Raw genomic sequence first — 23588 nt, 5'->3', positions numbered from 1 at the left:
CTTTTTAACATTTTATATAAGCTGACTTTATTATTCCTACATTAAGCTGTAGTTTTCTGTCAAGGTCATGTTTGACAAGAGCAAGGTACAGCTAGTCATAAGAAAAAATGTTATTTAGAAATTACCATAAACTTGACAGATGCTAATAGCAAAGGTGTTCAGACTGCGACTGAACATGCGAACAGATCCTGGAAGATTTAAACAGGAAATAATAATCACCAGCAACTTACAAGATCTTCAGTTGCCTTGTGTCTATTGGAAAGGAGAGGCCACTCACATCTGGTCTATAGTGAAGCGCCGCCCTCTGCTGCAGATATACAGTAACACAAGCAGCAGTGACGAGACTGTTATCATTTTAATGTGTATCATGCACAGGATTTATGTAATGGCAAAGATGCCAAGATATATTCTTCTCATGATGGATAAATGATTAGTAACTGAAATGCAAAGCTCACATTTGCACCAAAACAGCATCTGAGTTCAGAAAGAAATAGCCAAAAAGTTATGATGAAAAAGCTAAAAAATAAACAGATTGCATCATTGGATATTACACTGCACGAAAGCCAGAGAGCCGTATCTCTCGGGCATTTAAACGTACAAATAGAACACCGTAAGTACTTCATGGTGCTGAAAATCCCACTTAACTGAGTGTACATTTCTGCTTCATATTGTGACATCCGCCTGTGGATTAAAGTCCTCAGGGGAGCAGATTATAAAAGCCCATTAGGAGACATATTTCTCCTGAGGATTACTGCAGGCCTGGTGATGGACTTCAGAATGGAGTCAACGTCTCCAACAGGAAGAACTAATTTCATTATCGGGCCTGTTTGAGGCCGCTCTTTCTTGAGAGGATCATTTCGCAAACAGCATGAATCCAACAGGATATGAGTGTCTGTGTTAAATATATTACAGTTTTTCTTCCACCTTGATGTAGACTCTAATAGCCTATTAATGCGTTCCCATTATGAAACAAAATATTACACTACAGTCAGGAAAACAGGCGTGTGAGTGCTCTGGGGCTTAATCCTAACAACAAAGACGGCTGAATCGTATCCCTCACTTTATTTTACAAACCATATTTCAGTCTCAGACTGTGTAAACAACCCTTTATTCATTTGGTTTGTACAACAGTAGAAATTTGACTCCTTTGGAAAGAGAGCAGAGAGAATTTGTTTTCTGTTACGTCAAACAAATGAATGACTCTTTAAGAGTATTAATCAAAATTTCATTCGTCCCTCCTTCACCATCCTTCACACATCAGTTCAAAATACTGATCTTAGAAATAGGTTTACAAACATTTAGCAAAACTGTACACCCCCCCCCCCCCACTGAAACACAACTGACACAGATCTAATGTTCTGCCATCAATTATCGGTTAAACATGTTATCTTAAGAATGTATCTAATTGACATGATGTAGAAATAAAAACATTTCAAATCAGTTACAGGGTTAAAAACAAATGACAAAAATAATGCATCCGTATGTTTTCTTTCTCAACAGTGCATTTCATACACAAGTCTCAAGAACAGGGATCTTCAGTGTGGCTCCAGCTAACCAGAAACATTCCTGATTCTGCCTCCTTAATCTTGATCTTGGTCCTCAAGTTACTAATTTGAGGGACTTATTTGGTTTGAATGAAAGCCTGAAGCCATGAAGGCTTTTTGCAGAGAATACCACTGTTTAACCCTGGATCCCTAATCTGAATGAAGACAAATAAATAGAGGATAATTACACAACCGCAGTGTATAACCGCAGTCTTTAACAATGTGCACTATGATATATCATGTATAGCTTTATTTTGTCATGCTTCTCCAGCACAGCCTGTCTAGAGTCTTTTGTATGTTTGAATAAAGTCTAGATGCTTTAATTAAGGACAGCAAGGTGGCACGGTGATCTCCTCCTGAGCTTGGATCACAGTTCCTATTCAAGTTCTCTCTACATCCATGCACGTTTTATACTGACAGGTGAATTGCTCTTTCTGTTTCTGAAGTTTCCCTACTTGTGAATGTGTGTGTGTGTGTGTGTGTGTGTGTGTGGGCTCTGTGGTGGACTGGCCTCCTATCTGGGGTGAATTCCTTTCTCCTTCCCAGTATTCCCAGGACAGACTCTTAATCCATCTCAGACCAGGATGAAAGAAGCTACTGCAGATGCTTCAAACAGTTCCTCACCAGGAAGCAGATTTCCTTCCACAGTTTGGTGCTTCCACACAGTTCGGAGCTGTAGTCATAACATCCCAGAGTATTGCCAGCCAGCCTGAAGGCACTCTTCTTTTGACATTTGTTCTCTTGGCAGGTTTGAGGATTAGGCGGCAGAGAGGCTTGTGATCCAAGCATTACAAGGACACACAGGTCATTACTCCATTATATCTGTTGTGCTATAAACGGAACTGCTGTTAAGAATAAGGCCTGAAACACTTCTTTAAGTGCGCATTGTCATATAGTGAAATATCCAGACTCTTTCTTATATCCACATGGATCTGTCCCCTTCTTATTACTTGCAGGAACATTTTCTTCCATAATGAAAAATGAAGGACATGAGAAATACATATAAAACATATATACGTAAATGTGACTATAAATAAAACACATACTGTACACGTATGTGTGCATATACACATGGAATTTCATTAAATGTTTTAAAATGTTAATAATCCTATTTTTACATGGAGTAGGTGAAATTTTCTTTCCTAAAAAACTATTGAAACAGACTAGTCGGTCTGACAGTGATGTGCTGTCAGAGAATCGGACACATCATTCTTTTTCTCTGTAGCTGTGTGTCAAGCTCAAGCAGCAGACCCAGAAAGTTCCTGTTAGGGTAAATCGGTCTCTTCTGGATGACTTGTTGGATGGCAGCACGGAGAGTGAGATGCTGACGTAACATTAAGTAGGACAGGACTAAAGTAGACGAGCGACTCACTCCCATAATGCAATGCACAAGCACTTTTCCTGTGGGCAAAATAAACACAATGCAATGTAGCATGAAAAGCGTCTTGAAAACCATCATCCTAACTGTGTCTTTCTATCAGTATTGTTACATATATAATGTTCACTTATACTCTCTAGCACTCTTGTGGTACCCTAGAGAAATGTAACTGTAGAGGAATATAATTGAGCGCTATAAAAAAAAACAGTGGGATATTTTTAAAGCTCAGTTGCTGGGTTCATCTTGTTGGGGCAGGTAGTTGGGTCAATGTGATCCAAATTGGGTTGATAGTGAGAAACTGGGGATCTGGGGAACAGCACACTGCTGCAGGATTTTTTTTTTTTGCAAATTTTTCACTGTGTCAATCAAATCAGAGCAGAGAAATGTAGGCTTTTTTGTTCACCGTGAAGTTTATTTATCATTTTGTTTCACTTTTCAAAAGTGTATTTTCGTATAAATTATTGTCAAACTTTTTAAACATGTCTTAGCAGCAGGTTTAACCCTGGTGACAAAATGGAACACTAGCTAACATTATTTGATAGAAATATGTAGATTAATTTGGCTTCCAGTAATAAATATTATGAACTTTTCCCCCCAAGGACATGTTGAAGATGACATTAAATTCATAAATTAATTTTTATGGTTAACATTAAGTCACCTCATTTTGGGCTGTTGTTACTTCTAGTTGTGTAAAAATGACCCACAATCTGGTTTATAAAATCAACACAGTTATCAAACATTGTGTACCCAGCTCTGGGTTTGCAAAATGATCCAAATTGGATTATACTGAACTCAGCCATTTTTAGAATAAATATATCTCATAAAGTTCACTGTTGTACCTTTAAGAGTACAGTTACATGGTTGAACAAAAATCCACAGTGGGGTCCAAATGTCTGAGGGAACTAATGTAAATGCTTCTATTTTGCTTTCTTTTCTATATTAATACAACAGTTTTGATTACAAATTATATTACTGATGACAGCTTGAGTGAAAAGTAGAATCTTTACATGAAATACAGTATATATCTTTAATGACAGTGTGCACATGAGCTAGACAAAACTTCATGATCCATCTTAGATCAAGTCTATCCGAGGTCCATGCCATCTGATCAAGAGAAGAGAAATCTGAACTTTTTTACAGTATAAATCAGCTAATATGGTCAATGACACAAATTTGATTACATTTAAACAGAAGCCTATAAATAGTGCAGAATCTTGAATATAAAATATTTAAGAAAGACCTATTGAGACCTATTGTTTATTTTCAATATTAAATGGGGAAAAAAATGCCAGATTTTCAGTAAGGTCTCAGACTTTTGGACAACGTGTACTTAGGCTACTCAATAACTCAGTAAATCAAGACAAAAGTTCCATTTTTTTGGTGCTTAGGAAAACAGCAGATGTATGTGCTTAACAGGACAATGACTTCATACCGTTTTTCTTCTTGAGGGCTTTGTGAATAAAGTCAGACGCTGACCGGAAGTGCACGCTGATGTTAAACTTGCCTGAGTCTTCCGCTGGTATACCATGATAAACAAACTCAGTACCGTAGTAACTCTCATCTCCTATACTGCCCTGTTTGGCATGAGCCGCGTTCAGGATGTGTGTGATGCCCATCTTCCTTAAAGCACTTTTGTTCTGAGCGATTGCCCTGTAGAAAAAGAGAACCAGGTTACATTTACACCGATCAGCCATAACATTATAAGCACTGACATTGACAGGTGAAGTGAATAACACTGATTATCTCCTCATCATGGCACCTGTTAGTGGGTGGGATATATCAGGCAGCACGTGAACATTTTGTCCTCAAAGTTGATGTGTTAGAAACAGGAAAAATGGGCAAGCGTAAGGATTTGAGTGAGTTTGACCAGGGCCAAATTGTGATGGCTAGACGACTGGATCAGAGCGTCTCCAAAACTGCAGCTCTTATGGGGTGTTCCCGGTCTGCAGTGGTCAGTATCTATCAAAAGTGGTCCAAGGAAGGAACAGTGGTGAACCGGCAACAGGGTCATGATACACCTGGGAAGCGAAGGCTGGCCCGTGTGATCCGATCCAACAGACGAGCTACTGTTGCTCAAATTGCTGAAGAAGTTAATGCTGGTTCTGATAGAAAGGTGTCAGAGCAAGGTGGATGTCGGGTCAGGGCTGTTTTGGTAGCAAATAGAGGACCAACACAATATTATTATTAGGCAGGTGGTCATAATGTTATGCCTGATCGGTGTAGTCTCAGATTTACCCAGAGCTGTGTATATAAGTACAAAACAAATCACAAAAGTCCTTCAGAAGAATGTTCTTGTGTAATCTCAGTCGAGGAGCTGTGTGGTTAAGTATCTTATAGCCACGCACATGAGCTGTAAAAGTAAACGGATATCGGAATGAATCCTTTATATAACACTTACACATTCCCGATGTACAAGTTCGGCCAGACCTCATCGACGGCGCTGAGGTCAAGTTTGCATCCGTCCAGAATATTCTCCAAGGCCCTGATTTCAGCTAGTCCTTGTTTATGTTTCTGGGCTGTCATGTCTCCTGCTCGTTGAATTAGCGATTAAACGCTGTGGACAAGTTATATCGCCACACCGCAGGCGTTAGGTCAGTGTGTGCGCGAGCGGCGCGTGCTGTACCAGTGTGACGCGCGCGAGCAGGTGCAGCTCACCGCCGTTCTGTTATCCGATATCCTGACGTTATATATAATCAGAGAGCAGGACAAGGCTGTCAAAGACACAGCAGAGGCACTGTTTACTCTACACCACTGCTGATTTCTCCATCGCCCTCTCCCGGTGCTCTCAGCCTCCTGCCTTATTTCTAACATCAGAGCCATATATAGTGATTACAGCCTGCTAAACAAAGCTGTGGTTAAACACCGATTTGACTCATAGGACGGAAACAAGGATCTTTTATGAAAATCACACAACAATGAATGTATTGTTTTTATTTTATTAAAATGCATAATTACGTTTATCATTTCTGGCTATAGATTTATATCTGAATGATTAATTTTTACTAAATAATTTTGTAATTTTGTATTTTTTCTGTTTAAAATAATAAAAACAACAATATTAATAAAAAAAAATATATATATATATATATATATATATATATATACATATATATATATATATATATATACAATACATAATTTAATTTTTATTATGATAATAGGGGTTTTACGTTTATTTACGTTTATTTGTTTATTTACAGAAATGACCGGAGATGAGAATGGCCTTCCTCCTGCAGGCTGCTGCCCCCTGTTGGCAATAGGCAGTTCTGCATCAACATTTTATTAAGGAGGTAAACAAGGCAATAAATACACTTTTATTTTACAATGTAAATAATGTAATAAATACACAAATATATAAATGTTAGATGTACAGATAAAACCACTGATCTCAGATTTTATATTATATCTAATATATTTACATTTAAGTTTGTGGACACATTGTCACACCCATATGTTCTCACTGAACACCCCATTCCAGGTATAGTTCCCCCTTTTTGCTTTTATAATTACCTCCATTCTTTTAGGAAAGCTTTCGACTAGATTTTGGAGCAGACCTGTTCATTTAGCAACAAGAGCATTAGGCACTGATGTCAGGTGAAGAGGTCTGGGGTGCCGTCTGTATTGCAGTTCATCCTACAGCTGATCAGTAGGGTTAATATACTGAATTTTGGCAAAAAGAAAATAGTCATTCAACATGCTGTCATTTGCCTTTTCAAGCGTCCTTGCATAGTCTTTGTTTTACACATACTAATACATCCATTGCTAGATTTCGCCATGCACAGGACACTCGCTTTGAGATTTACTCTTTAGTTCAGAATCCAGATTTATAAGATGCTTGAGAAATCCTCGATTTGGAAAAATCCACCTCTTCTCTTTGACTTTCAGGATTGCATCCACTAATGTGTAGTTGCGATAAATCATTAAATAAGCCAAGACCAGGGCAGCAGAACGGCTTACACCAACAGCACAGTGCACAAAGACTTTTGCTGAGGAAATAGTGATAAGAAATATTAGAAAATTAGTTGATAATTGTAACCTGTAGCACAGAACAAATTACACAGGATAATAACCAGTGTTGAAAAGCAGTATAAATGAATATAAACTCTATAAAGGTTTGTCTAGGTGCAGGATATACAGATTATAAAACTATCAATGTATTATAACATTATATCAATATTAAATCTTTTATATTGTAGCACAGCTGTATTTACCAGATTGAAATACTACAATGTGGTACAACAGACAATAGTGTGTTTACCTCCATGAGTGCAGAGAGCCTGATGAATATACTGTGCAGAAGGGTAGAAGAAAGGTGAAATATCAAACGTAGGTAGGTCATTAGCTGCTACACCATAGTATTGCACTGTGGTACCATAGAAATCATCACTACCTTTGCAACACATTTTCCCATGAGCAGCATTTAGAACATGAGTAATACCAAGTCTCCAAAGTCCATATCTGTCATGAGACATGTACCTGTAGAAAAGTCAGAAAAATATTATACAGTAATAAATTACTGATAATGCAAGCTTTAGAACTATGTGACAAACATTAACAGACTTACATGTCTCCCAGAAACAGACTGGGCCACACTTCATCAACATGGTTACATGATAACTGACCTCCATGTAGTATTTCCTCCAGCTGCTCAACAGTAGGAGAGTCACACTGACTGGAAATACAGTTTTCTTTTGTGTTTTTAGGAGAGTCCACCATCTTTGTGTTGGCTCTCTGAAGGACACGGCCAGGTGTGTGTGTTCACTGCACTAACTTCTAGTCTCCAGTAGATGCCACTGTATTTGCATTTGACCCGAAGCTATGTTTTCATACTATTTTGAACAAGCCCTTATCGACTTCCCCTTGAACATTTTCCTTTGGGAAAATCACTGTCGCCATCTTAATGACTGCTCTGTTACTGTTATGCCAACATGGCCTCAGGAAAAAAGTGTTTCATTGCATTGATACTGTGTATGGTTGTGTACGTGCTCAGATGGAACTGTGATACGGACTAAGTACTAAAAAAACAGTGAAGAAAATGACAGTGATTCTCATTCATTCATTTAACATCATTAAATGCTTTATCAGGGTAGGGGTTGCAGCAGATCTGAAGTCTGTCCTGGAAACACCCTGGGATAGAACATTAAATAAAGTTATATTTTATATGCTTTATATACAGATACTGAGGGAACTGCTTCATGTACAGTGTGTTTTCCTGTCAGAGTAAGTGTATCATTATACTTGAACTTCCAAATCATTATGAGTGTGTTAAAGCACAAGAGACTATGATTGGCAAAGAGCTGTCACTGAGTGTAGGCCAATAAAGTTAAGCAACTAGTATTCAAAAAAATGTGTTTTATATAATATATACACCGATCAGGCATAACATTAGGAGCACTGACAGGTGAAGTGAATAACACTGATTATGGCATCATGGCACCTGTTAATGGGTGGGATATATTAGGCAGAAAGCGTAAGGATTTGAGTGAGTTTGATGAGGGCCAAATTGTGATGGCTAGACGACTGGATCAGAGCATCTCCAAAACTGCAGCTCTTGTGGGATGTTCCCGGTCTGCCGTGGTCAGTATCTATCAAAAGTGGTCCAAGGAAGCAACAGTGGTGAACCAGCGCCAGGGTCATGGGCGCCCAAGGCTCATTGATGCATGTGGTAAGCGAAGGTTGGCCCGTATGCTTGGTCTTTGTATGTGAACAATAACGCTCATTATAGCCTGCTTTAGGGTGGAACCTCACAATAGGCTCGAGATGTTTGGGGGATGTGCTAGATGTAAAGGTAATGACTAATTTAGCATTCCTGTTGTACCACATATTTATGTGATCTCTTTTTCTATAGGAAAGTGACCTTTCCAGTCCAATCCCCATATTGTGAAATTTCTAAATCCTGTCAAATTCATTCAAACATACAGCTGAGAAAACAAAACTGAGTTGAACAAAACTTAGTTCCTTAAAATTTGTTGCAACTTGTTTGATGATTTTTTTAGTTTAACAATCACTTCCTGTGTATGTCAGTGCAACAGACTTGAACTTCACACACAAAAGAAAAGGTTGAAATGTGGTACTTGTGCCTAATTTAGGAATCAGGATAGTAATGTGTATCAAAATAAATTGGGTGGTGGTAGCTTAAGTGGTTAAGGCTCAAGGGGTTAAGGCTCTGGTTCGTTGACTGGAAGATCGGGAGTTCAAGCCCCACCGTTGCCACTGTTGGGCCCTTGAGCAAGGCCCTTACCCCTCTCAGCTCCAGGGGTGCTGTATCATGGGTGACCCTGTGCTCTGACCCCACCCTCCGAAGATGGGATATGTGAAGAAATAATTTCACTGTGCTGTAATGTATATGTGACAAATAAAGGCTTTCTCTTCTTCTAAAATGACTCTTTATGTGATTTTATTCCAGATGAATCATAACAAAAATACTGGTGGTGATATTACATTGGAATAACAGTGTTTTTTTGTTTGTTGGTGTTGTTTTCACTTTTTTTCAGTTTGCACAAATGAAAGATAAATCGATTTCACGTTATATACATAGACTGCATATAATGTCTACAGAACACATTTGTATATTAATCACATAAACACTCCTTAGGTCTAACACATTTACTGTTTCAATGCCCACAATAACCAGTTCCTGTTAAGACAGAGCGTCAGCATTCATTCGCTCAAGTGCGCATGCGCAGACTCTTTCTTCACCGCCGCTGTGCACGCGCCTTCTCCATCCACAGCGCGACGGCGCCTCATCTTTTTTCAGAAGTTGGGACTTAAACGGAAGGAGCTTTCCTGTAAATTTGCATGGACGTTTGAAATCAACACAACAACCTGATCTGCCGGCCGGAGTGATGTGATGTATCCGGTAACAGTGTAGAGCAGTGCGGTTCTTCGTTTTTAGGCCTATTTTATTTTTCTTTCTTTAACCAGGAACAGAGAGGCAGCGCGGCTGGGCCGTGACCGTTTGTGTAGATTGACTGTAAGCTAGCTAGCTGCTTTCCGAGGAGTTTGGACTTCAGCATCCGTTCACTTCTGTTTGGACTCACTGAATTTCTCGGATAAATATACATTTCTTTTACTGCATTTCCACCTATCGTCTGACGAGGTGAAGCGAAATCTTTTAAAGTAGAGTTTCTTGAAGAAGCTCTCGTTTTTACTGCTAAACCCGTGAAAATAAACAGAGTCAAAAGATCGAGCTAACTAAAGGAAAGGACTACTATTTTGTATCTACGGGCGGATGATCCTCCAGTACCGTTATGGACATGTTTAGGGATATAACCTACACAGTTTTTCAGAATTGGTCAGTTCTCCTTCGGTTTGTGATTTCCGGTACATCCAACATAAAGCAGAGATAACTCTGTGTCTACTCTGCTTTTAACTGTAGTCTCGTTGTTATCATCATTAAATGCGTGGCAATAGCTAGCTAGCTAGTTAGCAAACTTAGTTGAATTAAGGTGAGTAGCTGATTAGGTTAGTTTTAGTTCTGTTTTTCTTTTTAATCAGACTCTCGAGTGGCAAAGATGTCGTTTTTCAACCTGAGGAAGATATTTAAGCTTGGCATGGACAAAAAGAAAAAGCAATACGAGCACGTTCATAGAGACGTGAATCCCGAGGAAGTGTGGGAGATTGTGGGAGAGCTCGGTGATGGAGCCTTCGGGAAGGTCTACAAGGTAAAAGATGTCGGATTGTGTTTTTGTTTATGTCTGTGCATTAAAATGTACCAAGTAGAGACACCACCTATCCCTTTTTTTTTTCTCCTTTTCTTTTCTTCACATGACTAGTCAAGCTGCTTGGCTCAGTTTTGCCATGACGTTTGTCATTTTGTCTTTGCGTGTGTGTCTGTTGATCATTCTGACTCACCTCATACTCTTGCCCAGAATTTGTGGAGGAGTTCTGCAAGCTTGTTTATTATTTTTGATCATATGTCAGCCTCGTGTAGGGATGTCTAATACCAGTCCTGTGGTACCAGAGTCCAGAGCAGTGTGGTGAATACCCTGCTCAGAGACATCTGATTCATCACATACACTATATTGCCAAATGTTTTTGGGACACCCCTCCAAATCATTGTTGTTTTTCAGGGGTTAGACTTGGCCCCTTAGTTCCAGTGAAAGGAAGTCTTAATGCTTCAGCATACCGAGACATTTTGGACAATTTCATGCTCCCAACTTTGTGGGAAGAGTTTGCAGATGACCCCTTCCTGTTCCAACATGACCGTGAACCAGTGCACAAAGCAAGGTCCATAAAGACATGGATGAGCGAGTTTGGTGTGGAGGAACCTGATTGAGTCCTGACCTAAACATCTTTGGGATGAATTAGAGCGGAGACTGCGAGCCACACCATCTCGTCCAACATCAGTGCCTGACCTCACTAATGCGCTTCTAGAGGAATGGTCAAAAAAATTCCCATGAACACGCTCCTAAACCTTGTGGGAAGCCTTCCCAGAAGAGTTGAAGCTGTTATAGCTGCAAAGGCGGACAAACTCAATATTAAATGTCTTAGTATGCTGAAGCATAAAGCGTTTCTTTCACTGGAACTAAGGAGCCAGACCCAATACCAGAATTCAATAATTTGGATTGGTTTCCCAAAACTTTTGCCAATATAGCGTTACGAGGCTCAGTAGGCATGTTACACTGTCATAAAGGTCACCCCACTGTACCTTTTCTTGTCACTGGTTTGGCACCTTTTTTGTCCTTTGCAACCTTTTACCTAGGAAGGTGCATATATACATAGGTGTACAAAGCTTTGAAGGTACTTTTGTGTTTTAATCTCCAGTTATGCATCTAAAATTATATACGTATTCTCAAGTAAAATACATATTAAAGGTACACCACCCCAGCGATAAGGAAATGTCTTGAGCACGTAAATCACCACAGATGTATTGGAGTGATCCTGAGCATCACATTCCAATTGGATTTGGCTCAAATAGTCACCTTTGCACCTCTGACATTTTGCACAACTACACAACAGAAGCTTTCTGAGAGCAAAGACTTCACTATCGGTTCGGCAGTATGTTTGCAGTGCTCTGATATTGTTATTCTATTGTAAAAGTGAAAGCTGTGTTTCTTTTGAAATCACCAGCGAGTCTGGACTCAGGCTCTCCAGGACTGGTATTGATGACTCCTGCATTCATTAATGTAATAGGCTGCCAGCATTCCTCTATTATATGTGTAAGACACAAAAGACTATTGACAAGGGTTTAACTGTACTACGAGACAAAACAGTTGGATCTGGAATATGATACGTTGTACAGATGAACTCGTGGTCATAAGGGCATAAAGACCACACAAGTTTACACCACACCTTTATAATTTTAACTTTTTTTTTTCCTACTACTTCTACTTCTTCTGCCTTTTTGAACACTAATGCTATTTTAAGCCGGCAGTAAAACAGAGATTATTTGCAAATTCAAATTAGTTAACGGTTCGTGGTTCATTGTACTTGTAAACCCATTTAAGGATTTCAGGTTCACTGCAAATGCTAGTATTTGAACACTTAATCACTAAAAAGGTTTGATTTGAGATCAAATAAATTGAGTAGATAAGATGTAGTATTAGAGATGATATGTATTAAAGTCCGTCAGAGGAAAATAAACGTTCCCGCAAACATTTTTGTATTGAAAAAGATAAGCTATGGGTTTAAAAAAAGAGTTAACTACAGGCATTCAAGTGACAAATAAACATATGAGCTGCACAGTACTGGGCTAAATAAAAATCACTAGGCTTTATTGGTGGAAATGTGATCATAATGTGATTATAATGTGATCATAATGACATGAGTGATTTGCTGAAGTCAGTACAGAAGTTCAGAACTCATTTATGCAAGTCAGTGCTCTCTTGTATATCTTCTCAAGCACATAGTCAGCATGCTTTGTTACTGCGCCCTATTGTGGAATGCATTATACATTTGCCATACAGTTGACTGGGTGTTCATAAGCTGCCACCTGCTACACTGTTTTGGCATAATAACCAAGAGCCAGTGTTAATTTTGACAGCCATTATTGATTTAGTCTTAGTCTTTATCTTCAGACGAAAATGGTTATTAGTCTTCGTCACATTTTAGTCATTTTTGACTTTCAAAGTTTAAGTTGACGAAGTCATTGCATTTTTGTCAAGTTTTAGTCATTAGTTGTAGTCAAACTGCAGTTACCAGCTTTAATTTTCTATGTAGTATGTACAAAAATAGTCATTATAATCTTTAGACCAATTAAGCCTATGAGAGATTCGAATCAAGATACCAAGCTATATAGACACTGCCCTCAGGGCCTTGTTGCTAGGAGACGCACGACAAATGAAAACGATGTGTGTTCTAAAATCGGCTCAAAACATGATCACACATGTTTCATATCCTCCGACTGGATGAAATCAATAGTCTGTTACCATCATACACTACTTGACTTTTTATGTAATCTGACGACTCAGATATGGGAGCGTCAACTTCTCCAGAATGTAAATAGGGAAAAAAAATCATGTAGTGTATTCCAGCCTTAAGCATACGTACATGGGCAATAACTTAAGTAAATAACTTCCAAATCCATCTGTCATTTTAGAAATGCTATTAAGTTAGTGAAACAAATAGGCCATGGCCTAAATAATCTTGCTACAGCACACGATACAGCTTTCATTAGAAACAGAACTGAATGCCACAGAAAAGCCGAACTGTCGTACAATATATAGTTAAGCATTTTACATTTATGAAAGGCTGGCTCAGAACTATGCAGTAAGTTTAGCTAACTGACGTTAGTTAACAGAAAGCTAAAACGTGAAAATTTGCTAGTGAATTTACCTGTTGACCCAACCAGTAACACCTAACGCTAAGGAAAAGTACTTAACTACTTAAATAGCAGGGTAATGCGCATTCATAAGCCTCTTAAGGTTTGTGGTATTCTTTCCACCTATTTTATAGCCAACATTTTATAATGTTGTTTTTTTTTTCTCTCAGAGGAATTATAACAGAAATGCTTCCATATACCTGCCGACTGTCTGAGATGCAAACACCCCCTTTACAGTCCAATGTCACGGACACACATTATGAAAGACGGTTAGCCTATACAAAGATTTGTATACTCCTAAGAAAAAAAAAGCATTTTAGTCCAGTTTCGTCTCATTAACAAAGAAACGTCTTAAATTTCAGATTTAAATCTTAAATACGTCTTGAATCAGATATTAGTTTTGTCTTTTGGCTCGGCTCATCTTAGTCACAGAAAAAATGGTCGTTGACGAGTATTTTTTGTCATCATCTTCGAAATGAACACTGCCAAGAGCACAGGGTGAATTTTTTTATTGTGTCTGAATCTGTTTCCTATTCACGAAATACTGCACTGTCGTGATGTCTGTATTCTCAGTGGAAAGCATGCATACTGGATAGTGCATTATATTATTAACCCTAATGCACTATAATTCCAGGATACCGCTGATACATGCTACTTTAGCATTCATTAACATCCACAGCACATAAGGATTTCTTTTAGCTTAAAAATTTAGTTGCCCGGCTGAATACTGTAGCATGCAACTATGTATATAAATATAAAATACATTTTTGCTTAACTACCTCTAAAGCTAATAGGTCCTTTAATGATATCGTATATAGTACTGGTAATCACTTTTAATACTGTAATTATGTGGTTTCTGGTTAAAGGTGATTTAACTGTTTAAATTACGGTGACTTATGATGATGTGTTTCTGGAGCACTAGAATAAGTGTTGTGGGTGTGTGTGTTGTGTGAGTTCAGCCCAGTGTGTGTCCCTCACACGTATCAGAGGTCATTAAATGGAAGACCACAAATTGGACGCAGATCCAACAAGTATTTAAGCATACGTAACTGCATACTGGTTGTTCAGAGACTAAACATTAATCACATCAACAATGTAGCTGAAGGCAGATTATTGGAACAGAGACTCACTACTGGACTACTGGACATTCATTAGTAGTAAGTGGGGAGAGTTAGTACAGACATTAATAGATTTTTCACTTTATTTACCCACTCTGTTCTGATTAGTGAGTAAATGGCATAGCTTGTTGTTTTGACTATGAATGCAGTGTTAAAAGGGCGAAAGGAGAGAAACAGGCATTTGTTCTCTTTGAAAGTAGTAATGCGTAGCACCGAAACATAACCACTTTGATTTGTCTTTTTATAGCCTCATCACTAATGTTTAAGCTATAAAAGTTGTCGTCACCCTTCAGGTCCTGATTGTTAAAAATGTTAGTTGAATAGCTCTGGCCTATATACTAAATGAAGTGAGTGAAAGACAAATTTACAGCCTTTAACTTTAATTCTCCATCATTTGTTAACCAATTGTATATTTTAAAAAAAACTGGAGGAAAAAGTGGTTAATTTATGATTTTGTTAGTGCTGTCCTTGCTTAAGTGCTATCCTCACGAGTAATTTCAATAATGTTAACTATTTAACATAACTAACATAAAATAACGTTTAATGATTCGTCTTCATTTGGAGGAGTAGTGAAGCATGAACAGGCAGATAGTGATTAAGCAAACGGATGAGAGGGAGAGACTTGCAGGAAGTGTCCCTTCCCATAGTCTTTACATCAGAGCAGAGTTAGGTAGAAGGGTGTGGGAGAATACTGTGAACATGTGTCACACCAGAGGAGTTTTCCTTATGATATTTCCACCCTCAATGCAAACACCAGGCTTTGAGCAGGCACAGCACTAGGTGTAGCTAAAAAAAACTAAATGAGTATCAAAAGCAAACAGGATGCTGTGTTTGTTATCATGATGATGGATCATAATTTAGTTTACCATCAGTATCTTATGTCACTTGATGTCTTGGGTGGAATAATCAAATTGAAGTGCAGTGATCGTGTAATAAGTATCATTTTTAACCTAATGATATTCAGAAAATGAGCCGATCTATATTAGACATGCCATTTGCGGTCTGTTGTAGTTTTCGGAAGATCACATTAATTCGTCTCCTTTAAGTCGCGTAAAAGCTGCATCCGTTTCCTCACTGATTACAGAAGGGAGAGGTGTTGGCTAATACAAAGAAAAGCAGTGTGAACAAGCCTGATGTAAAGCTTTGTGTAAATAGAAAGTGTGAGCCACACACACACTTCTCTTGTTCCTTTCTCCGGCCACTGTTCTGTGTTTTCGTATCCATAGACGTTACACTTGAAGCTCTTTCCAAAATAGGCCTGTGTAGGAACTAGTGATTGGAATTGTGTCACTCCTCCCATTTGCTGACTTAAAATAGATGTGCTGTAACACACTGCTAATGGTACAGAGATAGTACATGAACATAATCTGAAATTAATCTTCATTTGACTGTCGAGAACTGAATCTTTATATGAGGATAGATATAATGTGTGCACACAAACGGAGAACTGTGTACAATAAGGCTACTTGTGCTTTCTCGAACCGTTTATGCCGCACCTCTTGATGAGGTAACCCTGCCTTGTTTCCGGTTTTTTGTTCTGCTTTTTTGGCCATTGATGCTATTTTAAGCTCGCAGCAGTTACAGAGACAAATTTATTTGCAGTCAGACTAACGTTTGGTTTATTGTTTATTGCACATTTAACCCTTACAATCAAGTTTTCTAATATTAGGAAATGTAATTTATGTTTGAAAGTACAGAAATAGGATGACATTTCATACAGATATGTGATTGTCTTTTTTTTTTTTTTTTTTTAAGTTGTTGCCCCATTAAATATCATGTCTTGCAATAAAATTATAAAAAAATTTTATTTACACTATTAGAACAATTAATCAACAAAACCATTTACATTGGGCAGCATCTTTTTCTGATGACACATATCTAAATTCAGTTTATGTATATGTTAAGATCAGCTCATTAGATTATATGTGGATATGTATTCATGAAGCCGACGAAGCAAACTTTCCCGTTGGTATTTTGACAGATATATAAAGTGTGGGATAAAGGATAGAAAGTGACCTAACCATATGCCTTTAATTCCAACAACAATAACTGAATCAAATGCACATGGTTCCTTAGTTGCATTCATTTTGAAGTGCTATGTAGAATATCACCTATACATGGACTGAAAATAAATAAATAAGTCACCACCCCATGCAGCCAAACACACAGTTAATCTCAGTCAGTAATGCAGTATGTAATAGTAGGTAACTTACGCAAACATTTCAGTATAATGCATAAAATCTTTGCAGTACCCATGATCTAGATGCCGTTATATTCTATACTGTTTATGTGAAGCTTTCCAGTTTTTTGTTCTTAAAGAAAGATTCCCCCTGTGTTCTGTCTAAATTTCATACTGTTGTGCCAGAGTGACTTGCAGGTTTAGATTTGCACGTATTTGGATTGTGTTGCTGTATGTTAAACCATTTTGCATGTATTGTTTTGTTTCAGGCTCAGAACAAGCAAACAGGCATACTTGCAGCTGCTAAAGTGATTGACACTAAGACAGAGGAGGAGCTGGAAGACTACATGGTTGAGATAGAGATCCTTGCTTCCTGTGACCATCCGAATATTGTCAAACTGCTTGATGCATTTTACTTTGAGAGCAAGTTGTGGGTAAGTAGTGTCTGTTTGAGTGGTTATTCCCAAGCTAAGTGAGCTGCGTATCTAAACGCAGACCTACATAAATATGCACATGCTTTAAGATGTAGAGGAAAGACAACTTTACTTTTTCACTGAGGGCTTCTGCAGTTTTAAAAAATGTTTTATGCACATTGCTGCTTCATTCATTCATGAATGACCTTGCAGTTAGTTTTAGTAATCTGCACTCTACGTTCATGTGTGGATGAAGACTTTTCATTTTGCCAAAGCAATTACAAGCAGGTGGTTTCAGATGGCGCCCCCTCAATGGTCGCTGTATATGGGAGGATAATATACCATTAGAAATGAGCAGAGAAAGTGCTTATGAATTAATTATACACTGGTCCAGTGGTCCAGCTTCTGCAGGCTCATCAGAGGATGATTTTATGCGTACATCCCATCAACACTGTCATGTTTGGTTAAAACTGCGAGAAAGATCTCCATCCACTCAGCTGTTAAAAGCTTTAAGTGCACCGACAAACGGTTCCCATAGCAGGGAGTATCTGTGAGAAAGATTTCAAATATTAATGAAGCCATGAGAAAATTCTACACTCTTTTCAGATGGTCAGTTGTTTTTTAGTTTGAAACCTTAAATTGTAAATGAATAAACAATATTTATCTGATGTGTAAATTATGATGGTTGTGTAGCAATCAGGCCAATACTTCTCCCTCTTTCCTCTTCATTGTGGTTTGTATAAAAGGAACATTATACACAATATATATTGATTTTGATCGTACCATTTAAAACCCCTTGACAGAATGACATAGTGGTTTAGATTACAAAGCTTTTACCAAAGTTTGCAATTTTATACCTTGCCAATGCCTGCAATTTCTTATAATGGTGCATAATCGAATATTATCTGTCTCAGTTAATCACCAGAGGACCTGGTTTGTCCAGAGTTTATGTTTTGGAGTAAATTAAATCTGGATTGAAATCTGCCCATTTTCTCTGATCGCATCTGGGGTGTAATCTGGTCTTGAGTTAAAAATCAGATGATTGTGAGCATAAATTTTTGTCAAGCTCTTTATTTGTAGTCCATTTGTTGCTGTTATTGCATTTTTATTACTTTTGGATGAAATGGTCGTAGGTCTATTTCCATATTTGGGTTTTAAAAAAAAGTTTCTTTCTTCTTCTTCTACCTTTCTTCTGTTTGTAGATACTTATTGAGTTTTGTGCAGGAGGTGCAGTCGATGCTGTCATGTTGGGTGAGTTTTATTTTCTTTGTTTCATTTCAGGCTGAAGAGATATTTCAGAGCTGTTGAATCATTTAAACCATACTCTCAAATAAATTATGCTCCATTCCACTGCCACACAGAAGGCTGAGCATGCTTCGGCACTGAAGAGCTCCAAACATGCAATTATTGCAGTTCTAGTTTCAAGGAGTGGTTCCTGCGATTCAGCCTTTTTTCTGCTGTATTATTTGGATGTGTTCCTAAAGCCTCATGCAGAGTTTTTCCACTAAATGTTTTGGAAGTAGATTATACTTGAAAAATGGAAAGACAGATTGTTCCTTATGCCTTGCAGAAACATTGCAGTCACGATCAGCCACACATTTAATAGATCATTTTCTTATTTTTCATGAAGTTATTTCTCTGTTGTTGTTTTTTTAATCAAGTCTAACTTGTACTGCAGTGAATAATGTTGATTATTTTTATTATTGTTTTTATTTTATAAAAGAAGTGCTTTTGGGAATGGCTTGGGTTGCCCTGATTTTAAGTTTGTGTTAGAGTAACTCATACTTCTGGCTGTCTTTGTAGTGTAGCAATCTCACTAACCCTCTTATCATGGACTCAGTCACAGCTCCTTCACAAGGGTGCAGTGTTATCAGCTACCCAAGGGCAACAGAAAATTATGAAGACCCATTTAGTTAATAAACAACAGCTTCTTGTTTTTCTGGGACTCTTTTTGTAGTCTAAAACTATTTGGAGAGGGTAATCAGGTTCACAAAATAATAATAATAAAAATAAATAAATAAATAAATAATCCAATTTTTCAATTCATCTTGCCACTTCAGCCTAGGAGTCGGCTTGGCATCAGCTGGCAAATTAGGTTAAACCTCAGTAATAGCAAGATCATTAAGTATTTTCCACAACAGGAAATACTTAATTAATGCGATTGTCCTAGAAAGGCGTGTTTTTGTAAATCATTTTAATAAGTATGTACAATTATATAGAACTGCATGAAAGTCTATATTTTTGCGCACATGTATCCAGAGCTGGAGCGGCCACTGACAGAGCCACAGATCCGTGTGGTGTGTAAACAGTCCTTGGACGCACTGGCTTATCTTCATGAGAATAAGATCATCCACAGAGACCTGAAAGCTGGAAACATCCTGTTTTCTTCAGATGGCGATGTCAAGTTGGGTAAGGGTTTTTTTTTTTTGCTGCTTTCACTTTTATAATTTATTAGGGTTCCACTGAATATATATTATTTATTAATTTACATACAAAACATGACAACATAAGGGCTTCATGAAATTGAATACAATAGCAGCTTGTTTCTTAGGTCTTCTTTCTTTCGGTTTACCAGTAATCAAGTATGTATCTCTAATTTGGTTTAATGTCTCCTCATAGCTGACTTTGGAGTGTCTGCAAAAAACACTAGGACTCTACAGAGGCGAGATTCTTTCATTGGGACTCCTTACTGGTTAGTCATCTATTCTGTTATAATTCAAGGCAAATGCCACAGACACAGAATCAGGATAATTCTAAAACTTTTTTAATACTGTTTTCTATATAATAATAATAATAATAATAATAATAATAATAATAATAATATAATATATGTATATATTTATTTATACATATATAAAGTTTTTTTTATTTTACATTTTCTTTTACCCTGTTAATCTTGTTTTTATTTCATCCCTGTTTTGTCTGTAGGATGGCTCCTGAAGTGGTGATGTGTGAGACATCAAAAGACAGACCATATGACTACAAAGCGGACATCTGGTCCCTTGGGATCACACTGATCGAGTTGGCACAGATTGAGCCGCCCAATCACGAGATGAACCCTATGAGAGTCCTGCTCAAAATAGCCAAATCTGAGCCCCCTACACTCATGCAGCCCTCCCGATGGTATGGCTGCAGACTCAGCACTATATATATTTTACATATACACTACCAGTCAAAAGTTTGGACACACCTTCTAATTCCATGGTCTTTCCTGATGTTTATTTCTTTCTACATTGTAAAACAATGCTGAAGGCGACCGAAATACACAATAATGTCCTCTGAACAGTTGATATTGAGATATGTCTGCTACTGATGCTCTGTAAAGCCTTCATAACGGCTCTAATCTGAGGTGCTGTTAATTGGTGATTTCTGAGGCTGGTAACTCTAAATGAACTTCTCCTCTGCAGCAGAGGTAAGTTTTGGTCTTGCTTTCCTGGGATGGTCTTCATGTGAGCCAGTTTCATCATGATGCTTGATGGGTTTTGCAAATGCACTCGACAATACTGTTCTTGCAAGAACTATTCCAGAACACCTGACCTTCGTGTCTTAAAATAACAACTGACTGTTGTTTTTTGTTGTTGTTACATATGTACATAAATCCATGTGTGTTACTTCATAGTTTTGAAATCTCCAGTATTGTTCTAGAATGTAGAAAATAAATCCCTAAACAAAAAACATTGAAGTGTGTCCAAACTTTTGACTGGTAGTGTATATATAATTTGCCAGGCACTTTAAGTCTCTTTTTTTTTTTTTTTTAACAAAGAGCCTGTGAATCTCTGACATAATGATGTGTGCAGGCTGCAGGCAGATGAAATGAGTAATGATGAATCAGTTTAGCAGTCGCCCACCCAAAACATCTACATATGGGGAGCCTGAAAGTGCACAGAGCTCTCTTGATCGTAGTGTTTTTCCAGTCATGTATTATTAGTTCATTAATGCATTTTCATTTGTTTCCTTGCTTGACTGAACAGGTCTCCAGAATTCAGTGATTTCCTGAAGAAAGCTCTGGATAAGAATGTAGATCATAGATGGAACGCTACTCAACTCCTGCAGGTGACTTATCTGTAAAGCATCATAGGGCTCCTATGTAATAAATGCGTAATATCATTTACTATGGCATAATATTGTCTCACATATTTTAATCGTCTATCTTATTTTATTTCAGCATCCATTTGTTTTAAGTGTAGCTGATAACAAACCTCTGCGTGAGTTGATTGCTGAGGCTAAAGCAGAAGTGTTTGAGGAGATTGAGGAAGGCAAAGAAGAAGAGGAAGAAGAGGAGACAGACACACAGCCAGTATGTTTATTCATTAACTAGTCTCAGTATGGTCTGGTTATCCATTCTGTTTTATTCGTTTAATGCCTTGTGCCTTTTGTAGTAGACTATTCAACAATTTTGTCATAATTTCTTTGTGCATTCAGGATGCACGGGGACATAAGCGTGCACTGTCTGAAATCAGCACTGGCAGCTTAGAGGACGAGAAGCTTTCTGAGAATGCATCCACACTGGAATCAGTCACTGAGAAAGCTGAGCCACAGGCAAAACCCAAAACAGCTGAGGACAGTAAGAGGAGCTCAGCTGTGGTTCTGGATTCCACTGAGCCTGACCATGCTGAGGGAGAGAGCAGAAAGGCAGCTGTGATGCCAGACTTCAGTCCTAAAGACTCACTAGTTGGAGACAAGAGTGTGTCAAGCCAGGAAGAAGTCCAGATTTCGGAAAGCAATGCTGAGGAGAAGATTGCTGAAGCTCCAGAAACCCAGAACGATGCTGTCCAGAAGTCTGTGACTGTCAGTGAAGAGACTGGAGAGGAAGAGAAGGAGCAGATTAGGATGATTGACTCCACTCGGAGCTGTGAGGAAGAAAAGAAAATGGCAGATGAAGAAAAAGATCAGCAGGTGGAGATGAAGGACGAAATGAAGCCGGAACCTTTTGTAGAGGAATGTACTAAACCTGCAGAAATTACTGAAGTTACTGAACAGGGTAAGGTGTGCTTGGATGACACAGGAAAGAACTTGGTTGAGACTGAAGGAGAGACAGAGAAGAGGAAAGAGGATGTTCCGCAGGAAAATGAGGGAGAAGAAACTGGTGTTGGTATGCCCACAGAAGAGAAAAAGAAAGAGGAGATGGAAGAAAAGGAGCTACAACCCGAAGCTGCAGAGGATCAACCTAAAACAGAAGTAGATGCTAAGGAGTCTATTCCAGTGGAAAACAAATTTGAATCATTTGTGAAAGATGTTCCTGATGAAAGTAAGACCTCTATGGATGTGTCACCGGTCATTATCATTAATGGAGAAAAAGATGAGGTAGATCATGTATCAAAGAAAACCCCAGAAACAAATTATGAACAGTCTGCATCCCCTGAAGCAGCTACAGAGGATGAGGTAGACCAGAATAAAGCTGTGGCAATTAAGTCTGATATTGAGAAAGACTCTGATTCAGGAAGCAGCTCTGCAGCAGATACCAACAGCATCGACATGAACCTTTCTATCTCTAGCTTCCTATCTAGAAGTAAGGAGGGATCTATTTCTGTACAGGTAAGAAAATCACAGTGTGCTCTTAATATTTATGCCCTTTAAGAAATAGCTTATGATCATGGGGTTGTACTTACACAGGATGCCAAATACCAGAAGAAGACTCTGAAAAAGACTCGTAAGTTCATGGTGGATGGGGTGGAGGTCAGTGTCACCACTTCAAAGATAGTTACTGATAATGACACCAAGAGTGAAGAACTACGATTTTTAAGGTAATGTTTTAAGCGACCTCTGTCACTGTTATTAAATATCTCGGAATTATTTGCACCCCTTGTTACTGATCCAGATACATTTCTGTCTGCTTATGTGGGACTTTCAGGGTACTTTAAGAAGTCATGGCTGACTTATGAGATTTCCATGTGCACTTGGCAAAGTTTTAAATATGGCCAATAAGTGACTTTATGAGTGCATTTTCAGTCGTGTATCCTGCTCAGGCATGTGTTTTAGGGTTTTTTTTTGTTAATTATGTGCTGCGGAAAAGCTAAAAAAACATACCAAACTAAGTAAACAAAAGAATGTGATCTATTTTTCTCTTGGTAAATGGGATAATAGGTTTGAAAGTGCTCGAAGATCTTTTCAAAATTTTTCAAATCTTGAATTTTAGTGCTGCACTCATGGTGTGCCGACTTTTGTTTTTAATTTTGTAGTAATGAAATGTTTTC

General features: G+C 38.1%; 3 protein-coding genes across 5 annotated transcripts in view; 1 reads left to right on the top strand and 2 right to left on the bottom strand.

Moving 5' to 3' along the window:
* Window positions 1-1013: 1013 nt before the first annotated feature.
* Window positions 1014-5685, bottom strand: zgc:153981 (dual specificity protein phosphatase family protein). The gene is made up of 3 exons (XM_058380363.1): window positions 5321-5685; window positions 4355-4572; window positions 1014-2945 (listed from the first exon to the last, which is right to left on the bottom strand). The coding sequence occupies exons 1-3, from the start codon at window positions 5443-5445 to the stop codon at window positions 2734-2736; spliced, it is 555 nt and encodes a 184-aa protein (XP_058236346.1). The 5' UTR covers window positions 5446-5685; the 3' UTR covers window positions 1014-2733.
* A 404-nt stretch (window positions 5686-6089) lies between these two features.
* si:ch211-223p8.8 (dual specificity protein phosphatase 13A family protein) lies at window positions 6090-7659 on the bottom strand. Its single transcript, XM_058380351.1, has 3 exons — window positions 7487-7659; window positions 7181-7398; window positions 6090-6908 (listed from the first exon to the last, which is right to left on the bottom strand). Exons 1-3 carry the CDS (start codon window positions 7636-7638, stop codon window positions 6685-6687), a joined length of 594 nt encoding a protein of 197 aa, XP_058236334.1. The 5' UTR covers window positions 7639-7659; the 3' UTR covers window positions 6090-6684.
* A 1952-nt stretch (window positions 7660-9611) lies between these two features.
* slka (STE20-like kinase a) overlaps window positions 9612-23588 on the top strand; it is a 24014-nt gene continuing 10037 nt past the window's right edge. For all 3 annotated transcript variants that reach the window (XM_058380339.1, XM_058380329.1, XM_058380321.1), the window contains exons 1-10: window positions 9612-10586; window positions 17251-17415; window positions 18597-18645; window positions 19654-19803; window positions 20014-20086; window positions 20323-20517; window positions 21366-21447; window positions 21560-21691; window positions 21817-22929; window positions 23008-23138. In XM_058380339.1, the coding sequence (XP_058236322.1) occupies window positions 10437-10586; window positions 17251-17415; window positions 18597-18645; window positions 19654-19803; window positions 20014-20086; window positions 20323-20517; window positions 21366-21447; window positions 21560-21691; window positions 21817-22929; window positions 23008-23138 (2240 nt within the window). In that variant the 5' untranslated portion in view covers window positions 9612-10436. The remainder of the gene's footprint in view (window positions 10587-17250; window positions 17416-18596; window positions 18646-19653; window positions 19804-20013; window positions 20087-20322; window positions 20518-21365; window positions 21448-21559; window positions 21692-21816; window positions 22930-23007; window positions 23139-23588) is intronic.

The sequence above is a fragment of the Hemibagrus wyckioides genome, linkage group LG03 (assembly GCF_019097595.1).
Source record: "Hemibagrus wyckioides isolate EC202008001 linkage group LG03, SWU_Hwy_1.0, whole genome shotgun sequence".
Lineage (NCBI taxonomy): Eukaryota > Metazoa > Chordata > Actinopteri > Siluriformes > Bagridae > Hemibagrus > Hemibagrus wyckioides.
This window is presented reverse-complemented; position numbering and strand designations above follow the sequence as displayed.

Bases quoted from the DNA above. Each gene is read 5' to 3' on its own strand.
- si:ch211-223p8.8 (XM_058380351.1), bottom strand. From the start codon at position 7,638: ATGGTGGACTCTCCTAAAAACACAAAAGAAAACTGTATTTCCAGTCAG. The intron at 7,399-7,486 runs GTAAGTCTGTTA...ACTTTTCTACAG, and splicing joins AGTCTGTTTCTGGGAGACAT to GTACATGTCTCATGACAGAT. The intron at 6,909-7,180 runs GTAAACACACTA...CTATTTCCTCAG, and splicing joins GGCTCTCTGCACTCATGGAG to CAAAAGTCTTTGTGCACTGT.
- zgc:153981 (XM_058380363.1), bottom strand. From the start codon at position 5,445: ATGACAGCCCAGAAACATAAACAAGGACTAGCTGAAATCAGGGCCTTG. The intron at 4,573-5,320 runs GTAAGTGTTATA...CTTTTTCTACAG, and splicing joins AACTTGTACATCGGGAATGT to GGCAATCGCTCAGAACAAAA. The intron at 2,946-4,354 runs GTATGAAGTCAT...TTTTGCCCACAG, and splicing joins AGCCCTCAAGAAGAAAAACG to GAAAAGTGCTTGTGCATTGC.